This window comes from Lissotriton vulgaris, chromosome 5, assembly GCF_964263255.1.
Source record: "Lissotriton vulgaris chromosome 5, aLisVul1.2, whole genome shotgun sequence".
Classification (NCBI taxonomy): Eukaryota; Metazoa; Chordata; class Amphibia; order Caudata; family Salamandridae; genus Lissotriton; species Lissotriton vulgaris.
The window spans coordinates 1,152,466,296-1,152,487,175 of NC_141693.1; the positions used below are offsets into that span (position 1 = coordinate 1,152,466,296).

At 45.8% G+C, this 20,880-nt stretch overlaps 1 protein-coding gene across 1 annotated transcript in view; it reads right to left on the reverse strand.

Annotated features, from left to right (window-relative positions):
* Positions 1-20,880, reverse strand: part of SHTN1 (shootin 1) — a 630,861-nt gene that overhangs the window by 193,933 nt on the left and 416,048 nt on the right. The window contains exon 12 of the mRNA XM_086922914.1: positions 10,801-10,883. Within this exon, the coding sequence (XP_086779040.1) occupies positions 10,801-10,883 (83 nt within the window). The remainder of the gene's footprint in view (positions 1-10,800; positions 10,884-20,880) is intronic.

Here is a 20,880-nt window from a genome sequence, read left to right on the forward strand (position 1 = left end):
AGGTCCGGCGTGAGATGGACGGCATAGGGGAACGGGTGGCAGACCTTGAGACCAAAAGCGACAATAGATACTGAACGGGCGAGTCTGCAGCAAGTAATCATCCGCTTGCATGATCAACAGGTGGATCTTCAACTTCATATGGAGGACCTGGAGAACCACTCGAGATGCCACAACATCCGTATTCGCAATGTTGCCATGTCCGAAGCCACTCAGGACATGTTCCGCTATGCTAGAGAGCTGTTCAATCATGTGCTGGGGCGGCCATTGCACTCAACCCTCCAACTCAACCGAGCGCGCATAGGACAGGACCACCCCGGGCGTCGACGGCGCCTCCCCCGGACATATTGGTGTGCGTCCAGGACTATCGCACTAAGAAGGAGATACTGCAGAAGGCGTGACAGCGTCGCCCGATTTCATTTCAGGGTATGTCGCCGTTGCTGTTCCGGGATTTGGCAGCCCTCACGCTACACAAACGCCGTCTTTTCAAACCGGTCACGGCCCATCTGCAACAGCAGAACATTCCATATAGCTGGCACCCCTTCGTTTGGTCTTCAGACTGGAGAACAAACAATACCAGATCCGGTCGGTCTCAGAGGCCGGCCTTCTGCTGGGAATTGAACAGCCCGAGGAAGAGGACGAGACCCAGAGAGCTGCATCGGAGGCGGAGGAGAACAGGCCCCAATGGCGCCAGCAACAGCGCCGGCGGCGAGTGAAGAAACCTCCAGCGACGGAGATTGCAGCGGGTCAGCGTGCGGTAGTGGAGGCAGTGGCCGTGGATGGAGGGGCTGACCCAACGGGGTGAGCGGCCTATTTAGACCTGGTGGTATGACTACCCGTTCACTCAACGCGGCCGCGCTGGCGGGAGAGTGCTCCCGGATACACTAGTAAGACTACCCCGTGATGGTTTTTTTTTGCCTTTTCATCTTTGGATGATGGACTACAAACATTCGCAGTTGTGGGGGGGGGGGGGGGGGGGGGGGGGTTGGGGGGGTGATTGGTCCTTGGTTTACTTGTTGGCAGGGTTGGTCCTTACCCCGGGGTCTTGGGTGCAGTGGACTGAGACAGGTCTTGGACTCCTGACTAGGGAACACACAGAACAGCTCATACAGCGGGGTCATGGTCACACTCCCTTAGATGTTGGCGGATGTTGGCGGAACCCAGTCAAGCGCAGGGTGATCCTGCTCCAGTTAGAACAGTCTCAAGCCGACATTTGCCTCCTACAGGAGAGACACCTCCTAGCCAGGGATTGTCATCGGCTGCGGTCCTGTAGATTCCCCCTCCAATTTTTCTCCTCGTGCCCCGATTAAAGGGCGGGGGTGGCGATCCTGGTGGCACAAAAGTTTAGGGGCAAAGTGCTGGATTAGACTGCTTAAATTAAGGGAAGACTGTTGTTGTACAGGTTTGCAGTGGGGGACATGAACTACACGATTGGCACGATACATGGGCCTAATGAAGGCCAAGAAAAGTTCCTTCACAGAGCACTCACTGACACAACCGACACGACAGACCGATAACTCTTGCTGGGCGGGGACTTGAATTTGGTCTTTGACAACATACTGGCCAGATCCTGTCACCGCACTACACAAGTGGGGGTGCTCACAGCCGCGGGCCTAGCCCGAGTGAGGGACCTGGGGCTGGTGGATCTTTGGCGCATGCACCATCCCGGAGAGAGAGATTACACATATTTTTCAGCGGCCCATAAAACATATGCGCGCTTGGACTACCTGCTTGCCTCCACTGCTACCCAAGCGCTTGTCTCCAGCGTCGACATCGGATAGGGAAGCCGTTCCTATCACGCACCGGTTACAGTTGTCCTGTCCGTGCCTCCGGCGCAACCCTCCCGTAGAGTTTGGCGTCTCAGAGAATCATTGCTGCATAGGAAGGGGGTCACCTCCAAAATCCAGAGCGTAATAACGGACTACCTTACGCATTACAGTAACACTGACACCACGTTGGGTACACAGTGGGCCACGCTGAAAGCTGTCCTTAGAGGGAAGTTTATTTCTGTCTCAACAGCAGAGAACAGGGAACGTCAGGCCAAAAGGAAGGAGCTCACGCGTCAGACCAGGGAACTGGAACAGATACACAGGAGAACGGGGGCCCCAAGAATATGGCGGCAGTTGAGAATCGCCCGCCAGCAGCTTGCGCCCTTAGATCTGGACAGGGCGGAATAAGCAGCCCTGCAACTGCGCCACACGTATTACACGGGTGGAGATAGGTGCGGGGGCCTCTTGGCACATAAGCTGCGCGAGGTCATGCGGAGACGGGAAGTCCTGGAGCTAAGAGGTCTGGATGGCTCAACAGTGATGGGAGACCATGCTATTGCGGGTGCCTTCAGCGCATTCTACGCGGAATTATACGCAGCTGACCCTCTGGATCCGGAGGCGGAGGTAGACTTCCTGGAGGCCATTCCATTACCAGCTCTGACTCAAGATGAGACTGAAAGCCTTGAGAGGGACATTAGCACGGAGGAGGTAATTGCGGCCATCTCTCGCCTCAAACCAGGCAAAGCTCCTGGTCCGGACGGCTACCCGGCCAGCTTCTATAAAACATTCTGTAGTCAGGTGGCCCCACTACTTGCTCGGCTCTTTACCTCTTTCGCGGAGGAAGGGGCAATCCCGAGAGACCTACTGGAGGAGTCTATCGCTGTGATACCCAAGCCGGGTAAAGACCTTGCGGAGTGCGGTGCGTACAGGCCTATCTCTCTCCTGAACGTAGACCTTAAGCTTTACACCGGGATACTCGCCTCCCGCCTGGGGCCTTACATGGAGGGACTGATCGATACAGATCAGTCTAGATTCATCCCGGAACGACAGACATCTGACAACACCAAAAGGGCCTTCCATCTCCTAGAGAAGGCCGCCCGCACGGAAGGTGAATACATGAGGTTGGCCATCGATCCCGAAAAGGCATTTGATAGGGTGCACTGGCCCTACTTAGAGAGGGTGTTAGTGAAGGCTGGCATGGGACCCTAATTCCGAACCAGGGTACTGAACTGCTACAAATTCCCTTCTGCCACGGTCCGGGTCAACGGTAGAATATCTCCCAGATTCAGGTTATAGAGAGGCACCAGACAGGGCTGCCCGTTATCCCCCCTATTGTTTGCCCTCTATATGGAGCCTCTCGCGCAACTAAATCGGGCAGACCCGAAAGTGCAGGGAATCAAGTTCGGGGAAAGACGTCCACACCATAAGCCTGTATGCGGATGATGTGCTGATATCACTCGCCTGCCCCCGGAGTTCCCTTCCAGCGTGCATTGCTGACCTCGAGCAGTTTGGCTGGGTATCGTGCTTCAAAGTCAACATGACTAAGTCGGTGGCCCTCGACTTGTCGCTGGAGACAGACACAAGCGCCCGCTTACAGGCTGAGTTCCCCATACAGTGGGCTTCAGAATCAGTTTCGTACCTGGGAATACAATTGGCGCCTTCCCTACAGACTTCTGTGGAGATTAATTACTCCCATCTGAGGCAGAAAATTAAGCGAGAGTTGGGACAGTGGAGATACTACCCGCCATCATGGCTGGGTAGGGTAGCGGCTGTAAAGATGACGGTCCTTCCCCAGATATTATACCTCTTCCGCACGATCCCCCTTGCTCCCCCGCGAGGTTGGATCAAATTGATGCAGTCGGAACTTTCGCAGTTTATATGGAACGGAAGGAAGCCCCGCCTGAAGTTGCGGATAGCAACGCTAGCACCGGAACAAGGCGGGATTGGGATCCCGGACCTGGCAACGTATTTTCAAGCGACTCATTTGCGCTACCTGGCGGAATGGGTTAGATGGGAGTCCGGGAAACATTGGCTGTTTAAAGACCAGGCTGTCGCTGGACGGACCTTTCAGGAGATTCCCTTCATGCGTCACGAACACAGGCCCCCTAATCTATATGCGTCCTTTATCACGCGTGGACCGCTAGAAATTTGGGACCGAGTGGGGTTCAGCCAGGAACTTACCACCCCCCCCATCGCCCCTCACCCCCCTCATCGGGAACCCGGACTTTCACCTGGGACTGGACGAACAGGCCTTTGCATGCTGGAAGCCTGCCGGTTGCCGTGCTCTCCATCATATCTATGGCCCAGAAGGTGAGATTCCTGCAGCAGTTCCGTCAGGAGTTCGGCATGCCGGAATCTGAGAGACTCCAATACTTACAAGTCAGACACTGGGCGCTCAACACTGCAGTGAGGTCCTTGGCGGATAGGCGCTTGACGGCATTCAAGCGCTGGCTGATCACACGGTCCACAGACAAACAACTGATCTCGGACCTCTATAAAATGCTCATGCACAAATACAGTTACACATACAACTCAGGTAGGGTGCGTTGGGAACGGGAGCTCCCTTACTCACAAGGAATGGGAAGGGATATACTACAGGGCGCGCCACTCAGCCTACCACATGGGGCTTCCGGATACACTCACGAAGGTAGCGACCTATTGGTACTACACCCCGAGCGCCTGTATGAGATGGACAGTGGCAAAGATCCCCTTTGCTGGCGTGGATGTGGCCAGGTAGGCACGCTAGTCCACATGCTCTGGGAGTGTCAATTCTTACAGGAATACTGGGGCCAGATCTTAACGGACATAGACACTCATTTCAGCACAGACATTCCTCGCTTTCCCTCCTACGTCCTTCTAGGGCTGCCCAATACATTGACCTATCCTTTAAGATCACTGAGGGGTCGCCTGAAAGCCATTGCATTGGGGTCAGCAATACAGAATATTGTGGCGCACTGGCGATCAAAGCAAATTCAAACACACCAGGGTGGACTCCACCGCCTTTGGATGGTTCTGGGCATGGAAAGGTTATCTCTGACAAGGGCAGTGGAGGGGGCTTGTTATGCCGAGCTGTGGAAGCCATTCCTATCCTTACTGGCTTCGGAGTTCACAGAGGTGACCTGTCCGAAATATCTCCGACTGCTGAGGCTGACGGAGATCGATCCGGAGGCGAGACAGTCTGACTTAGCTCCGAAGAAAGGAGGAGACTAACAGCGAGCCTAGTTGAGGACCTTGGACCATAGGGGGGAGGGTAGGGGTGGTGGGGAATAGATGGTACACAGGGTGGGAGGGGATGTTGGGGAGGGGTCTTTCCTCTTTTTGATTATTTCAGGTGACTGAAGTGCGATATGCCCAGGGCTGCCTGGGGGTGCCATGGCACTGGGAAAGTGCTGGAACGGAGGCTGGCTGGACTCAGACTACGTAGTATGGATAAAGGATCTACGCCTCCTCACATGGCAGATGGGGCGATGTGTGTGGGGGATGCTTTCTTGCCTCATTACATCGCGGCCGGCCCGACCTGGGTTGTAGGCGGCTTGCTGTGTATAACATTGTTCCCTTATGACATGGCTCATGCATGGTACCTTCCCTTTACACTGATTTGTGGGTCGGTCCTTGGGCTGACTCGTGACCCTATGGCAGTTCTACTGTTTTCTGTCTTTTTGTGACATTCAATAAAAACATTTAATACTAAATTACGTCCAGTGTCAGCAAGATCTAAATTAAAAAGACTGGGGGCAAGGATGCAACCTTGTTTTAAACCGTCCTGTGTCTCAATTTTGTGAGTGAGGCTACTGCCGTTCCCTTGTTTAACCGTTGCCCATGTTTCACTGTATATATAGGCTGGTTATTGCATTTATTAAGTAATCCGGCACCCCCCACTTTCTTAGTTTGCTCCAGAGCCATGGCCTGATTACGTGGTCGAAAGCTGATTTTATATCGACGAAACAACCGTATAGTTGATGTTTTCTTTTTTTAGCGTTTTCCGGTGCAGGCCCAGGGTGACCAGGTTAGTGGTTGTCCCCATCCCCAGTCTGAAACCAATTTGAAACCTAGGGATTATATTGGTCGATGTTTCCCAGTCCTGCAGCTCTTTTAACAGGCATGAGGCGTACAGCGTGGCTTCAACATTTATTAAGGAAATTAATCGGTAATTTCCTGGCTCTTTCCGGTATCCTTTCTTATGGATTGGATAGATGATGTTTCCTCTCCATGTTTCCGGAAGAGTTCCTTTTTTCAAGATGTGATTGAACAATGTAGCTAAAAGTTCGGCCCAGAAGTCTATGTTTGTTTTGTAGACTGCTGTTGGGAGACTTATCGGTCCTGGTTCCCCCTCTGGTTTTAATTTTTGGATTAGCCTTTTTATTTGAGCCCGTGTGATCGATAGTTCTTCAAATTTGGGATTTGTTTCCGGGATTACACGGTTGTGCGGTCTTGAACTGTCGGCATTGATCTCCATTGATGTCCCTTGTTGTTTTTTTCAGTTCTTTGGGGGTTCCTTTGTTAAGTAAAGGTTCTTCACGTGTGTCCCCCATTCCTTATTGCTGATACCGGGATCCTGTTGCAGTGCCGCTCCCAAGTTTAGTTCATTAATGAGTGCCCAGAACTCTCTGGATGATGCTGGAAATCAGTAGCTTTGCCCATACCTGTTCTTTGTGTTGGGCTTTTGCTACCCATAATTTTTTCCGGTATGCCTTTCTCATGCTTCTGAGCTCTGTGGTGTTTGTGCATTGTCCCTTTGCGACTGATCTTTGTGCCCTGGCCAATTTTCTTTTTTCTTGTTTTAGTTCCGCGTTAAACCAGGGCGCAGGTTTTCCTATTGGATCTCTGATTGCTCTCGGCTGAACTGAGTGTTTTTTCTTTAGATCCTCCAGTAAATTTTCCCAGTTTATAGGGTCTCCATTTTCTAGGCTCCTAAGTTTTAACAAAGTTGGTGGCCGTGGTCAAAATTATTTGTGTTTCTCCGCCCCTCCATTTTATTTTCCGCAGGTTAAATTTTTCTGTTTGTTGGTGTAATGAGCTTATTTTCTCTGCTCTTGGAGCTTCAATGTCCATCCTGATGATTTGAGGGAAATGATCGCTTTCCAGGCGCTGAACTATTAAATAATCCGCAATTGAGTTTATCAGGCTCGCACTTACCAGTGTGAAATCTAGAGTTGATTTAACGTTACCGCTAACTTAGGTAGGGCACGGCTGAGACTGGCCTTTTTTTTTACTGTTTAATATTGTTGGGCCCATTGAGGTTACCATGCCCCGTTCGGGTTGATTGGCCCCGAATGCTGCCCTTTATTCTCTGTTTGATCCACCCCTATCAGTGCTAAGTAGATTAAAATTAAAGTCTCCCGAAATTATCATGGAGCTTTGTTTATTGGTTTTTTTTCTAAGGTTTTAATCAGTTTGAGCAGTGTTTCCAATTTTTCCTTTTTTGCTTTGCGATCTGGGTGTATGTAAATGTTTAGAAGTAACAATTGGTTCAAGGGCTGTATTATAATTTTTACTGCTTGAACCCAGTTTAGACCAACATCCAATATTTCTTGATTCCAGTTGTATTTTTGAGTAACGAGGATTGTTAGACCTCCTCGTGGGTGCCCATATTTTGTGTGCTTCTCTGTGAGTATGTGATGATCCGTGAAGCCTGGAATACCTAGTTGAGTCAAGTTCCAGGTTTCTTGTAAGAGTATTATGTCCAGTTCATCAAAAAAAAATTGTGTTTCATGGTCCTGCTCCATGGTGCTAAAACCATGCACGTTCCAAGAGCATAAGTTGATTAATTCTGCGGTTGTTTCTTCCTTCTGCCAGAGATTTGGTCGTTCTCTGGCTATGGACGATATATCAGTTCTAGGAACCCTTTTCGCTTAGTGCTGTCGGGATCCATGACCAGTCTTGATTACTGCAGTGAAGCCAATATGTGATTGTCTGATTTTTTTAAATGGTTTTTGTTTCTATTCCTTTCCCCGGAGATGTTGCTCGGGCTGCGTGTAAGCATGATTTTGTCTTGGGCCTTTGGGACTCCATGGCCTTACGGTAATCTAGGCTGTTGTGGAGGGGGTAGGGGTATCTCAGTTGCTTATGTTGCTGTAAGTTGATTCCCCAACTCTCGAATATTGCTTTGTGAGAGTAGATTTTTGCTGCAAGCTCTTGATTTCCAGGTAATGACTGAATTTTCTATTCCTGGCCTTGCTCTATTTTGCTGGAACTCTACTGCTTCCATGTCTTGCGAAGCTATTCCTTTGAGATCCGGAATTTCCTTAAGTAGTTTTAGGATGTTTCCTCTATTGAGGATGTCCTGCCTTCCTTTTGTTACGTATTCTGGGATAAAAGTAACAGGTTCGATTTAGTCTGGTATTCGTGTTAGGTTGCTCACCTGTTTTGTTGCGTTGTTTTTTGTTCTTAAGGGCCCTGTGATTGATACAGACTTGTTGTACACTTTGTTAATATCTTTCTGTGGTTTTCACAATGCATGGCATTTAAACAAATTATTGAAATACAGGCTTATAATAATTCGCAATATTTCCAGCCTCTGAGCCAATGCACACATTGTTGCCAAACTACCTGAAATACAGCCAGCTGATAACATTTCTAGAGAGAGATTGTGAAAACACAAACACATTCTGAACGATATGAGGCAATGTACAGAACATCTTTTGCCAATACAGTTACTCTGATACATATTACAGCTGTTACCACCCAAATAAAGCACCTGACACTGTATTTTCTTGGAAGGAATTCAAGTAATTTGGAAAATATATTAGTCACAGGCACGTGCGTGCACACACACACACACACACGCAGACAGGAAATCTAATGAGAACCACCCAACCAAATGGCACCAGCAGTCACATGAATGAGGCCAATGATATGACTAACAAGAAAATCCAAGACAACGAATAACAAAATCAACGACTAATCAACTAGGAACAGAAATTAACATAATATAACCAACAACACATTTCATGAAAGAAATAGCAAGTTACTCTGTCAATCCAAAGACACTATAAAGACATAAACTTAGACCAACAACAAGATTAACAATTTAATCAGAGAAACCAAAAGTCAGCACAACTAAATTAACAATGAGACAAGCAATAAGTACAATAATTAATGCAATATGATCATCAATAAATCCAAAGACCAGTAACAGAGCGACTAAATCAAGAATATGAAGACTACGCAGACATGAACACAAACCTCTAATACCTTTATAATGTGGATCTTAGCAGTCACTTCTGCCTGTATTCTTAGGTCTCGCCTCAGCAGCGTCTGTGTTGTCTCTTCGAGACATGCTGTCTTCAGGTATGGAATTTAAGCTCTGCCCATTTTTTGCCCATCTTTTCAATCAGCTCCTCTTACTGTTCTTTGTACAGAATGGTTTTGGTTCATAAATAGGCTTAGAAGTCCCTCCTTAGTACGGTCCTCTCTTCCGATCTCCCATGAGGACAGCCTCTTTTACATGTGTTCTTACTCTCTAGGTTTCATTAACAGTTAGTGAGCACTATTTAGTTAATATCTTGCTGAAACAGGCAAGATATGCTGCACGGGCGGCCACCGCATTTCTTTTCCATTTATTTACTTTTGTACCAATCAAGGCACACCGCACTTTAGCTTTAAACATCTGAAGCTAAAGAGTGGCATGCTGCTAGTGCTACAAAAGTCAATAAATAGAAAAAAAGGCAGGCAGACAACACATTTGTTTTCCATGTATTTACTTTTATAGCAATAGTGGCATTTTTCACATGTTTAAAGCTAAAGTGCAGCGTGCCACGAATGCTATAAAAAGTGAATAAATAGAAAACAATTGTAGAGGTTGTACGATTGTCTATTTATTTATGTTTGTAGCAATCATGGTACGCCACACTTTAGATTGAAACATCTGAAGGTAAAGTGTGGTGTGCCAAAATTGCTACAAAGGTAAATAAATGCACACAAACAAGGCGGGCGACCACCGCATTTTTTTTCTCCATTTATTTACTTTTGTACCAATCACGGCACGCAGTGCTTTAGATTTAAACATCTGAAGCTGAAGCGTGGCATGCCGCCATTGCTACAAAAGTCAATAAATAGAAAAAAAAGGAGGGCGGAATGATGCATTTGTTTTCCATTTATTTACTTTTGTAGCAATGGCAGCACACCATGCTTTAGTTTGCAACATCTTAATCTAAAACGCAGAAAGCCGCGATTGCTACAAAAGTAAATAGATTGTGGCGGCCACAACATTTCTTTTCCATTCATTTACTTTTGCACCAACTGCGGCATGATGCGAGTTTGTTTTAAACATCTGAAGCGCGCCTTTAGGCAAATGGTTTTCTGCAGTCTTCTCTTGTGCCTGTCAAGTGATACATCTTCCTCCGTAAAGGTCTGCTAGAATTTCAGTGTGTGAATCATGGATTTCAGCGAGTTTGAGCATGACAACAGCCGCAGCAGTGGACTAAGCTCTACCCTGCTTCCAGTGAGTCAGCGAGCCCTGTTGCTTGGGAATAAATAAGGCAAGCCTGGACCCGGTCCTGGGGATGAGTGGCGTTCTTCATTATTGCAGGGTGATAGAGGTCCCTAGGGACAACTAGTAACAGGCGAAGGTACTGCACCATTTGCTTCCTTCATGGATTTCTTTTTTCTTAGTTGTGCTACAGCTAGGATATTTTATAAGAAAAACAAATTCGAAATCACTCATTTGCAATGCCAATACTTCTAAATGTAACTCATTGGATTGCAAATGCTTGTTTAAACTGTATACAGCACCAATCATCTGCAGGTATCACTTGCTTACTCTGCTAAGGCCCGGACTACCATGTCCGATCTATCTTTTGTCTGATAAAGAGCTAAATGATACCAATGTGCTTGTGTTCCATCTGCGCTGTGAGAGGCAGGAGAGACTGGGAAAAGACTACTTTGAGAGTATCTATGGAACTCATGTAATATTTTTTTTTTAGAGATTATTGCAATCTTTCTGGGGTTGTGATTTATATTTTGGCATCATATTTTAGTTAACAGAACAGATGAACACTCTTGGTGAATGAACCATTTGGTGCCATGTCCTCACCTGATTCTGTTAGAGCTGGCATTCCTTTCAATGCTATGGTATTGCTGGCCGATGGCTTCTTTCGAATAATCGACATAAGGGACCTGTAGAAAAAATAGAACAATGTGTGAAACGTATTACTGCTTCATTAAGACAAGGATAGAAACGTTAGAATGTTCCCACATGCGCCACACAGTTAGAAAGACTGTTGCCACTTGTTGGCAGTTTCAATTTTTGGTGGCAGCTAGTAAGTTATTTTCCTTCGAATTCTCCAAGCCCTCCCGAGGTACATACCACCCTTACCATACGGTAGAAGGTGGAACTATATGCGACCATATAAAAATATCACCAATTGTCTGAATTTGTAAAATGAACAGTCACACTCCAGAGTACAGATGCAGCATTGGAGGAAGGCACCCAATCACTGCTTTACCAATCCAGACAAATCTCGAAGGAGCATTATTTGTTTCAGATTATCACCTTTCACAAGCAATAGAAAGGCAGAAAAGACTAGTAGGATGCTTTGAACTGCATCTTTTTCTTGAACTGCAAATAAAAAAGTAAAGAGACCCTGGGTAGTTTCAGACTTAATTACCGACCTGCCCTTGGCCATTCTTTATTAACTCTTCTACACTACTGTAAATGGACAGACAGGCTAAGACGTTCATAGATAGTTCCATCTCCCTACAAATTAGGCTATCACTCTTCCCTAACACTTTGTTTGCATGACATGGGTAATTACCCAGCACCATTGAAAATTCCAAATACAGTTCAAGGTTTTGACTCTAATAATGATACTCTCTTCGTTCCACGTGAGCAAACAAATGAAACTTACAAACTCCTCAGTCATACCTTCATTGGATTCCTGTAAACCAGTCAAAACTAGCATTCTAGAAGCTTCAAGGGACACAAACTCAATCAATGAGAAACTGGCTATACCTAACCAAACTAACTCCTATCACCATTGCCATAAAAGAGCTGCACTGGCTCAAAAGAATAAATTCAGACTACTATGTACCATCTATAAAACCTGTAAGGAAAAAGACCCAGCCTAACTAGAGACTAGTACACCATTACAACTTGGGTCATAATTTAAGATTTGGAAATTCCAAACTGATCAACCAAGCCATATTCAAGAAGGGAGAAAGGGCGAAGAATAATCTTTGTTTTCAGGTCCCACAACTCTGCAATGACTTGTGCTGACACCTGAGGAAGCATCCACCCTACTAGATTTTAAGAATGGCCTGAGGAAATACCACTTTAAATAAACATATTCAAGATACAAAGTCAGCTTCGAGATCATCCTTCCTGTAACTGAGCCCCATCAATTATAACGACTGAAGACTATGCAATCTATATTTGAAGTGCACAGACTAATGTCCTCCTAACATGCCTACCAGGCAGTCTAGAACTACACCGCAGATATCCAAAGGACCTTCGGTCAGATCCCGTTCACGGGGCCATAGGAGAAATGGACGTTACAGAGGCTGCACTTGAGTTTCAGTGATAGTCTCAGGCTAAGGCTTCTCAGAGAGTCATTGTGGAGATGACTGAGCTAAGACCTTAACAAATCGACACAATTCAATAAACAAATGTCCACCCACCCAACTGCCTATCTTTTCAAGAAAGTAAGTACTTTAATACACAATAGTATGCAATACTAGTCACTACTAACAAAGGAAATAATTTAGTGCGCTCTGTCTCGGTTAGTCTCTTATCACTCTTGAGTGGAATCAGTCCTCAAATGTCAGCCTAACCTGCTAGGGCCCTCAGACACACTCCACAGTCCAATTGGGTAGAGGCACGCAAGACAGCAGTCCTTCGTGTCTCTTCCCTACAGTGCGGGCCCGCGTATGGGAGTACGCCCACTCTGGGGCCCTTGTGGACAGAAAGCGTCAGTCCTTGTGTAGCACTCTCCGACCGGGATACACTGGGGTCAGTAGGACTGCAACGAAGCCCCAACGGGGTTTGGTGCCAGTGGGCAAAAGCAGCCCTCCATGATCTGATCACAAATTAAGTTGCTGCGGCCATGCGGAGGCCAGGTACAACTTCGGCAGTTGCAGCTCTCGCACAAGCTTGGCACATGTAGTCGTGCACAGGCCAGCGACCATGGAGCAGTTGCAGGCCATGCAGGGGTGACTGCAGATTGGGTAGTTGCGGCCATGCACAGGCTGATCATAAAACGCAAATACAGCCCTAATCAAACCATGGCAATTGCTGTTGCAGTTCCCACAAGGAAGCGCCATGGAGATTCTGAGGCGCCTCTAATGCTTTAGTCCAATAGACCTCTCTCTAGCATTACTTTTTCTGGGCACCCTATAGACACCAGGGTCTCACCGCACATTGCTCCTTCCTCAATGGTCTCTCCTCCTGCAGGGTTGGCAGGCTTGTTTACTCTGTCAACAGGGAGGTCGGCATCTATGTTCTCCTGGATACGTATAAAGTTCCTTCAGCAAAAGATCCAAACCACAGGTACGGCCCCTCACCTCTGGTGAGTCTGGCTGTCAGGTCGATGCCAGCACTGGTTGTAGAGCAGTCTTCTGAGTACTCTACAGCGCATTACTTCCCTTGGCCACAGAGGGCTTGAACAACAAGTGGGGTAGTGGCGCCACACTTTTATACACAACTGGCAGACAAGAGATGTGTATCCACAGTATGACATTGTAAAATCGGTTTAGGGTGATTCTCCTTTCAAGTATTCTTTCCAAGTTGTTCTCCGAACACAGCCCTGGTGTAAAATAATATTTCTCACAGTCTACAAACACAGCTGGTTCCGAATAGTGACAGACACCAAGCAAGCTTCCCTCACAAAAGTTGACAAAGGGTCAGAAGATGAAGCGGAACATCTGTGCACTGTGCTTGGAAGCGGAATGAGAACTTTACACACAACTGAATCAGTTTGTCTTTCCTTCTAGAGAAAGGTGCTCTCAGCAATGCCTCTTGTTTAAGACGCTTTTGTGACTGTAGCAACCATACACCATGAAAGGATGGGGTTCTGGACAACGAATACTTTCCTATTCCTTAAAAACTTTCTGGGTGGAGCCTCAGTTGGCTGTGCCGACTATAACTCCTCAATCCGTTAACCACGGGACCACTGGGTCATAGTGGCGCACCTCTCCCTTCCCTATCTAGGGTGGAGCGATTGTCACTGATTTTCCCTGAGCGAATAACCTCCGGACAGAGGAACATATCCCCTTGCACATCAAGGCCAATTGTTTTTTGTTAGAGAAAACAAACTCCAGCTTGACAAGTTTGTTTTTTTATAACCAAACCTGCTGTGATGGGAGCCGCTGCAACAGCTGCTCTGGAACAGCACAGAGATTCTGGCCAGCAGGTGGTATCTTGAAATACGGCAGATGGTCTGCCTGCAGAGATACAGAAGCCATGGCCTTCATCTCCCAGGCAGGCTGTCCACCAGGGTCTAAATACCCCCCCTGCTGAGGCTGAATTTACCACCTCTTACTTGGTTAACCATCCATTACCAGTATGTTACTGTCCTCACACAAGAAACAACTTGTCACGCTCACATCTTCTGTGCATGCCCTTACCTGCATGACACAGGTTAGGATTAGCGGCCAATCTCATTGGCACACACCTGAAAGAAATTGCAATGGTCATTCTCTTGCTTGTTATTTGCCTTGGCTCAACTCACTCTTTAAATCCCAGATACACATCTGCCACTTGCAGTCACTTCTGAAGTGTCTCTTATTTTAAACGTTGAAATGCACTCTAAAGAGAGCTCGGAACTCCAAGCAATTGTGTCCAACTCCAGCAACCTGGGATTCAGCCAAGCACACCCTTGAATAGGCCTTGGTATTGTTTGTGCACCACATCAACTCATTCATGTTGTTTCTCCAGCACAATTACAGAAGTGACAATACAGTCGGGCCACTAACACAGCCATGGTTATAAAGCGTTCTGGGTGTCTTGTTTTAGGACCAAAAATGTTTCCACTCTCAATGCATTATAAAACACACTTGCCGCATTAGTCTCCATATTGTCCTTCTCTGACACATGCAAAAGTCAGAAATGTTTCTGGCCCTCTTCTCCTCTGCAATGCAGAAGCATGGGCTTTTGCACTCCTTGGAAAAAGTGCTCCAGTGAACACTTGTCTTAAGCTGTAAACTGTATACCCATGTTCACATGGACATTTGGGCTTGTGATTGCGATGTGAATTTAAAACCGACTAAAACATAAACGTTCACTACCAGTGTTTCCACAGAATTACTGCACCATCTTGGTAAATAGGACATGCAGGGAGGGGATATCCTATGGGTTAAAATATTCTCATAGAAGCTAAAAACAACAACACTGAAAAACTCTCAATTGCTCTTCGTTTTACATCAGAACCAAAAGAAATATCAGTGATATGGATTTGTTTTATAAAGCGTGAAAATGCCACTGAAGTCTTGGCGCTAATGTCTACTGACTGAATAAAGAACCATCGTATATCTCAGACTTACTGCTTACATCTAGTCACATTGAACAAGAAAATAAACCGGTTTTAAGCAGTTTCCTGAAGCTAAAGAAGTTTGACTGGTGTCTTAGGTGTTCAGGTATGTTATTCCACAGTTGTGTTGTGAATAAAACTCCTACCGCTACAATTCTTTCTTATTATACTGACATTGACTGTACTAGGATTAGTCGAACGTAACGTCCTACTAGGACTATACTAAGAATTATTTGTTCAAGTAAGCTGGGCCATCCCCATACAGGGTTTTATGAGTCAAATATAAGAACTTGGACTCGATTCCTTCCTTCACAGGAAGTCCGTGAAGCTCTCGTAAGGTTCCAGACACTGACTTGAACTTTGGAAATCTCCTTAAAAGTTTCACCGCTGCAATCTGTAGGCCTTGAAGTGTTTTTCAGAGAGAGCTGCTGAATGCCTAAATATAAGGTATTACAATAGTCCAGCCTCTATAGCACCAAGGCTGTGACCACTGCTTTTTGGAATTGAAAAGGGATGAATGGAAGGAACAGAGAAAAAAGAAAAAGGTGGTGAGTTTGTTAATCTGTATATTGAAGAAAAAATCGGAATCTAATATTACTCCCAGATTCTTGACAGAAGATTCCAGAGTGGGAGGAGAGCCAAGCGTCTGGGGCCAAGATACCAACTCTTTACCAAAGAGGAGAACCTCAGCTTACCCGAATTAAGCATGAGACTGTTATGGTCCATCCATCATTCATTGGCTCCATACATCCATTGAAACTGTGTGCTATCTCATCAACATCATTCGAAATGGACAAAACAATTTATGTACCAGCGGCATAAGCCACTGTAGCAAAATCAAATGATCGGATTAGTTTTGAATGTGGGGGCCACATAAATATTAAACAGTTTAGGGCTCAGAGATGAGCCCGGAGGGACCTCATATGGCAGTGTAAGGGACTTACAAAATGCTGAGTGTAGATAACGGTTTGGCCGGCCCAAGACTGCCGGGCCAAACCGTCATGAGCACTTAGTAGTGCCCATACCACACCTCCTTCTGTGACCCAGCCCAGCACCATCCCAACCTGGTCCGTGCAGAAAAACAAAACGACAATAATAATGTGTTATAATTTTATTTTTCCTTCTAGCAATGTTCTGAGAGCAGTGGAGCGACGCTTCTTCGCCTTAGCGGAGGAGCCACCACTGCAACAAATGCTCAACTTGTGGGAAGACATTACATTGATAAAGCAGAGCCATAAAGTATCCCCTTACGCCTTGTGATCCAGGTAACCTTGCTACAAAGAGGTAAGTAGGCAGAGTTGCACAAGTCGAACCAGCCTTTCAGGCAGCTTCTTCCAAGTGAATTTATTATTGAGAATATTATTAGTCACCGCCTTTCCATTCTTTGAAACAATTTACCAAAGATGACTTCTAAATTTGCAAACCGCAACTACTTTAAAGCTGCACTTTAAACAGTAAAAGCTATTAAACCGGGTGACCCATAAGTGATATGAAATAACCTTGCACTGTACGAAGTGTTTTCCATTTCAAATAAAAAATAGAAAAGTATGTAAAAACCTTGGGGACTTGAACAAGCATGGTTAAAAAAAACTGTTGAGTGCCTAAGCGACTTAAAAAACTACATAGAGAAATAAAAAAGCATATGACATTTGTGAGCAAGTACTGTATCTGATATAACGAGGTCCGCAAGGAACGCAGGATAACAGGACGCACTCTGCGTTAGTGTCCTTGAAAATAAAATGCACGATTCACAATTGGGGCAGGAATAATGAAGTCCTTCAGCATTCTATAAAATGAAACACAATAAAGAGGGAGAAAGGGCGGCTGTGGTGAGGCGTATTCAAGCCACACTTCTGTGTATGGCAAAAGAAAATGTATATTGTGCAGTAGAAAACATGTAGCCTCGTTCACCCGTCAAACGGTAACGACTGCATGAGATGCAAAGGGAATGAAACTCGCAAACGTACAGGAATGACCTCTTAAATTGGGGTAATAACCATCAGGGGCGATTCAGTCCGGTGTCTGCATCCATTTTGAGGCCACCCTAGACTCGGACAGGACCTGCTTGACTACACACCTAATTCTGTAGGCTGTTCATTAGGCAGCGGAGCAGGACAAAGAAATGTCAGTGTGCCATTAGAGTACACATGGCATTCTTTACTCAACAGTGCGCCAGTCATGCTTCTACACAGGTGCCCATTTATTTCCCCTCTTCCTTACTAATATGACCGGAAAACGATACGAGCACCAGCTGATGGTGGTCATGGGCTAGTCTATCAAGGTACATAAGCATTTATTTGGACTATACCTACATGTGTGTATTGCTTTGTATAAACGTGTATAAACATGTTTTTCAATATATAGATATTCGTTAGTTCAGCTTAACAAATGTACATATTACTGATGGTTATATTATTCAATGTTTAACATGTATATAGGTGACTGCATAAATAAGTAAATCTTTTAACTGTTTATGTACAATTGCTTCACTATTGAAAAAATAAATAAAAAATTAACTCCAAGTACAGCAACACTTGATAGTCTAAGTTTATTAAATACAACTTAAAACATATATTACCTTCCTTATACATATATTCCTTCGATGTACCTATCTATCTTTATATTTATAACTTTGCTTCAAATTCAGCATCTCCAATGCACTACCCTATACCTCTCTCAATATATCCTCTGCCTCCACTCCGACTCATCCCTAACCCCATTCTACTATGATCCCCAAAATAACCCTATCTTCTCTTCCCTCCTCTACCCCTCCTTGCATCATCTCACACCTCTTTTACTATTCAGATCTCCCAAACAAGCCTTCCTAAACCCGCCCACCTCCCCCTTTACTCATCCCAAACATCGTCCTACTACTACGAGCTCCAAAAAAAACTACTTTCTAAACCCTACCCTCTTCTATCCTTTTCAATTCAAATAACAGACTAACATGTCCACCACTTTAATTAATTTCATATTACCCTGCACTAATTCCCAACTAATCCTGTTTGGGATCCGGAGTAGCGTGCTACCCCCTGAAAAACATGCAACACCTCATTAAGGGTAGCAAGCGCTATATATACGCAAACCCTTCCGTCTTCTATCCCTCCACTATCCTTTTTCAATACAAATAACAAACTCACATGTCCAACACTCTAATTTTATATTCCCCTGATACCAATCCCCCACTAATCCTGTTTGGGTTCCCGGAGTAGCGTGCTATCCGCCAAAAAGCCCTTCAACACCTTAACGGGTGGCAGCAATCGCGATAAAAATGCGAACCCTTCCCTCTTCTATTCCTCCACTATCCTTTTCAGCTTCGACACATCATCAGAGGTAGTAAGCAGTATATAAATGCAATTATAATTCATCGTAACGTATAAACATTTTGTCTATCAGTTCACTACTAAGATTCATGTTAATCTACACTTGATAAAGAATAAAGGTAATGAATACCAAACATATGTATAAGGTGGCACTAATGCCAACATCAGACCACCAGGTTATGTCTACTAGACTCAAATAAAATCCAGCACCACCGAACAGTGAAGAAAATCGAACCCTATGAACGAATCGCCTGAGAATGAAACGCAAACTGAAAAGGGGAGCGTGGTACCGGAGTGGCCGAAGCACGAGAACTGAGCCAGGAGGCTTACAGACTACGCTGGGGCCACTAGTGTGGAAGTGCCAGCAAGGAGAGATATGCTGGGCACTCTTCACTCAACACAGCCGGACTACAATGGAACGCTGCAAGCACAGTGGAGAAGCGATGCCTCGCATCCTCAGATGGGCGAGACCCATAACCGGAAGCTTACAACTGGGGAGAGCAATGGCTGGTGGATCGAGCCAGAGAGAAAGGACTGACCGCTGGGCATTGAGCATTGGCCATAACACAACTGATAAACTGGAGAATATGACCGTCTAGGTGTAGTAACATTTCGTCTCCTGCATGACGGTGTCCACAGAAGCAGCGAGCACAGCAGTGTGAACACACTGAATTCGGGTTTGGGTTTAGGCGTGGGCGGAAAATCCGTTCCGCTCGCGGATTTTGCGGATTTTCGGGAAATCCGCAATCCGCGAGATTTGCGAATTTCCCGCAAAATCCGCAAATCCGCGAGCAGCGTATTTTGCTCGCACTGCTCGCACTGTTCGCGTGAGTTCGCGCCCCGCGAATAAGTGCAAAATTGCAGAAATACGATTTTAGCAAAACTGAAAGTAACTACTTACCAGGTTCAAAAGTTCAGGCTCATCATTAGTAGCCATTTCCTGGAGTGCTTCCTGAGGGGCCCCTCCAGAGTTCAGTTGCCAGTTGAAACTAGTATGTGACCCTGCTCTGAACCTCAGAATAGTTACACATATGCCACAAAGGTCCTGAATTACAGCTAAGGGAGACAAGCAGGAGCCAGGCTGGAAGTTAAAATCCATTAATCAGCCCCTAATTCATTATTGTCAGTTGGGGCAGGGCAGGTGTTGTAACTAATTTTGCAACAATGAAAGCACTTAGCAAGTGCAAAAGATCACTAATCAGGGCGCACTAAGGAAGCAGGTGCCAGCTAAAAAAATATTCTGTGACACATGAATCAGCCCCAAATTAATTCAGGTCACTTGAGGCAGGGAAGGTGTGCTTTGCTTTGCCGAAAATAATGTACACTGGACAACCAGAGGGTGTGGTGATGAAACAGAGGGTGGCATGGGTGGGCCAGAGGGTGGCATGAGTAGTCAGAGAGTGGCAGTGGTGACAGAGAGTGGCAGTGATGAAGAAGAGTGTCCCAAACAGGCTGGACACGTAGAAACAACAAGTTCGCGAAACTTGCGACCCGACAGGTAAGTTCGCAATTTGCGAAAGTGTACAAAACCCTCGCGAACTGGCAGAAACACGGGCGAACACAAAAAAAAAAAAAATCAGCAAATTCGCGGGAATTCGCGGATTTTGCGGATTGCGAATCCGCAAATCCGCAAAATTCGCGAACGCGAGATCCGCAAAATTCGCTCATGCTTATTTGGGTTGCGGTATTAGTTCCTGGGCCGCTATGTGACTATGGCCAACAAATGCCCAGAAATTAGGATTTCTTTTGCCCCCATCGAGGGGCACAAAGATGAAAAGCCAGCCAAGAGAGGAGTAAAATAAGTGGAGACAATGTTCATGGGTTTAACAGTAGAGTGTCAGATGTTGAGAACGAGTAAAATGCACTTCAATGCAGAATGAAAACACTGGCACTTTTAAATCCAATGTGTCAGATAGTGCCAAGTCGTGGGACTCAAAAACAGAGGGCTTGGACAATCTAAGCTGGGGGCAGCCAACTGGGGCGGTGAAGGTCCAAACGAGGATTCGAAAGGCGTCCCTATAGGATACATTGTGTTCAGTTCATGATCAGCTATTGGACTTGGGAGATGGATATGGAGGCTATTCAACTAATTTTGGAGAAGGTGAACCAGACTGCCACTAAATTCTCGGGGAAACAATGTTGGAATAGGACGGCTGTGTTGCATATAAGTTTTCTCACAGGGGAGACCCAATAAACCCTTGTAGGCTTGGGCGATTAATGTTTCACAACATGAAGTGCTACAAGGGACTTGTTTAGATTGCGTTGGCTCTTAGTTAATGAGTGGTTTATCAAAATCCACCCTATTGTATCAACAAGATATCAAATTAG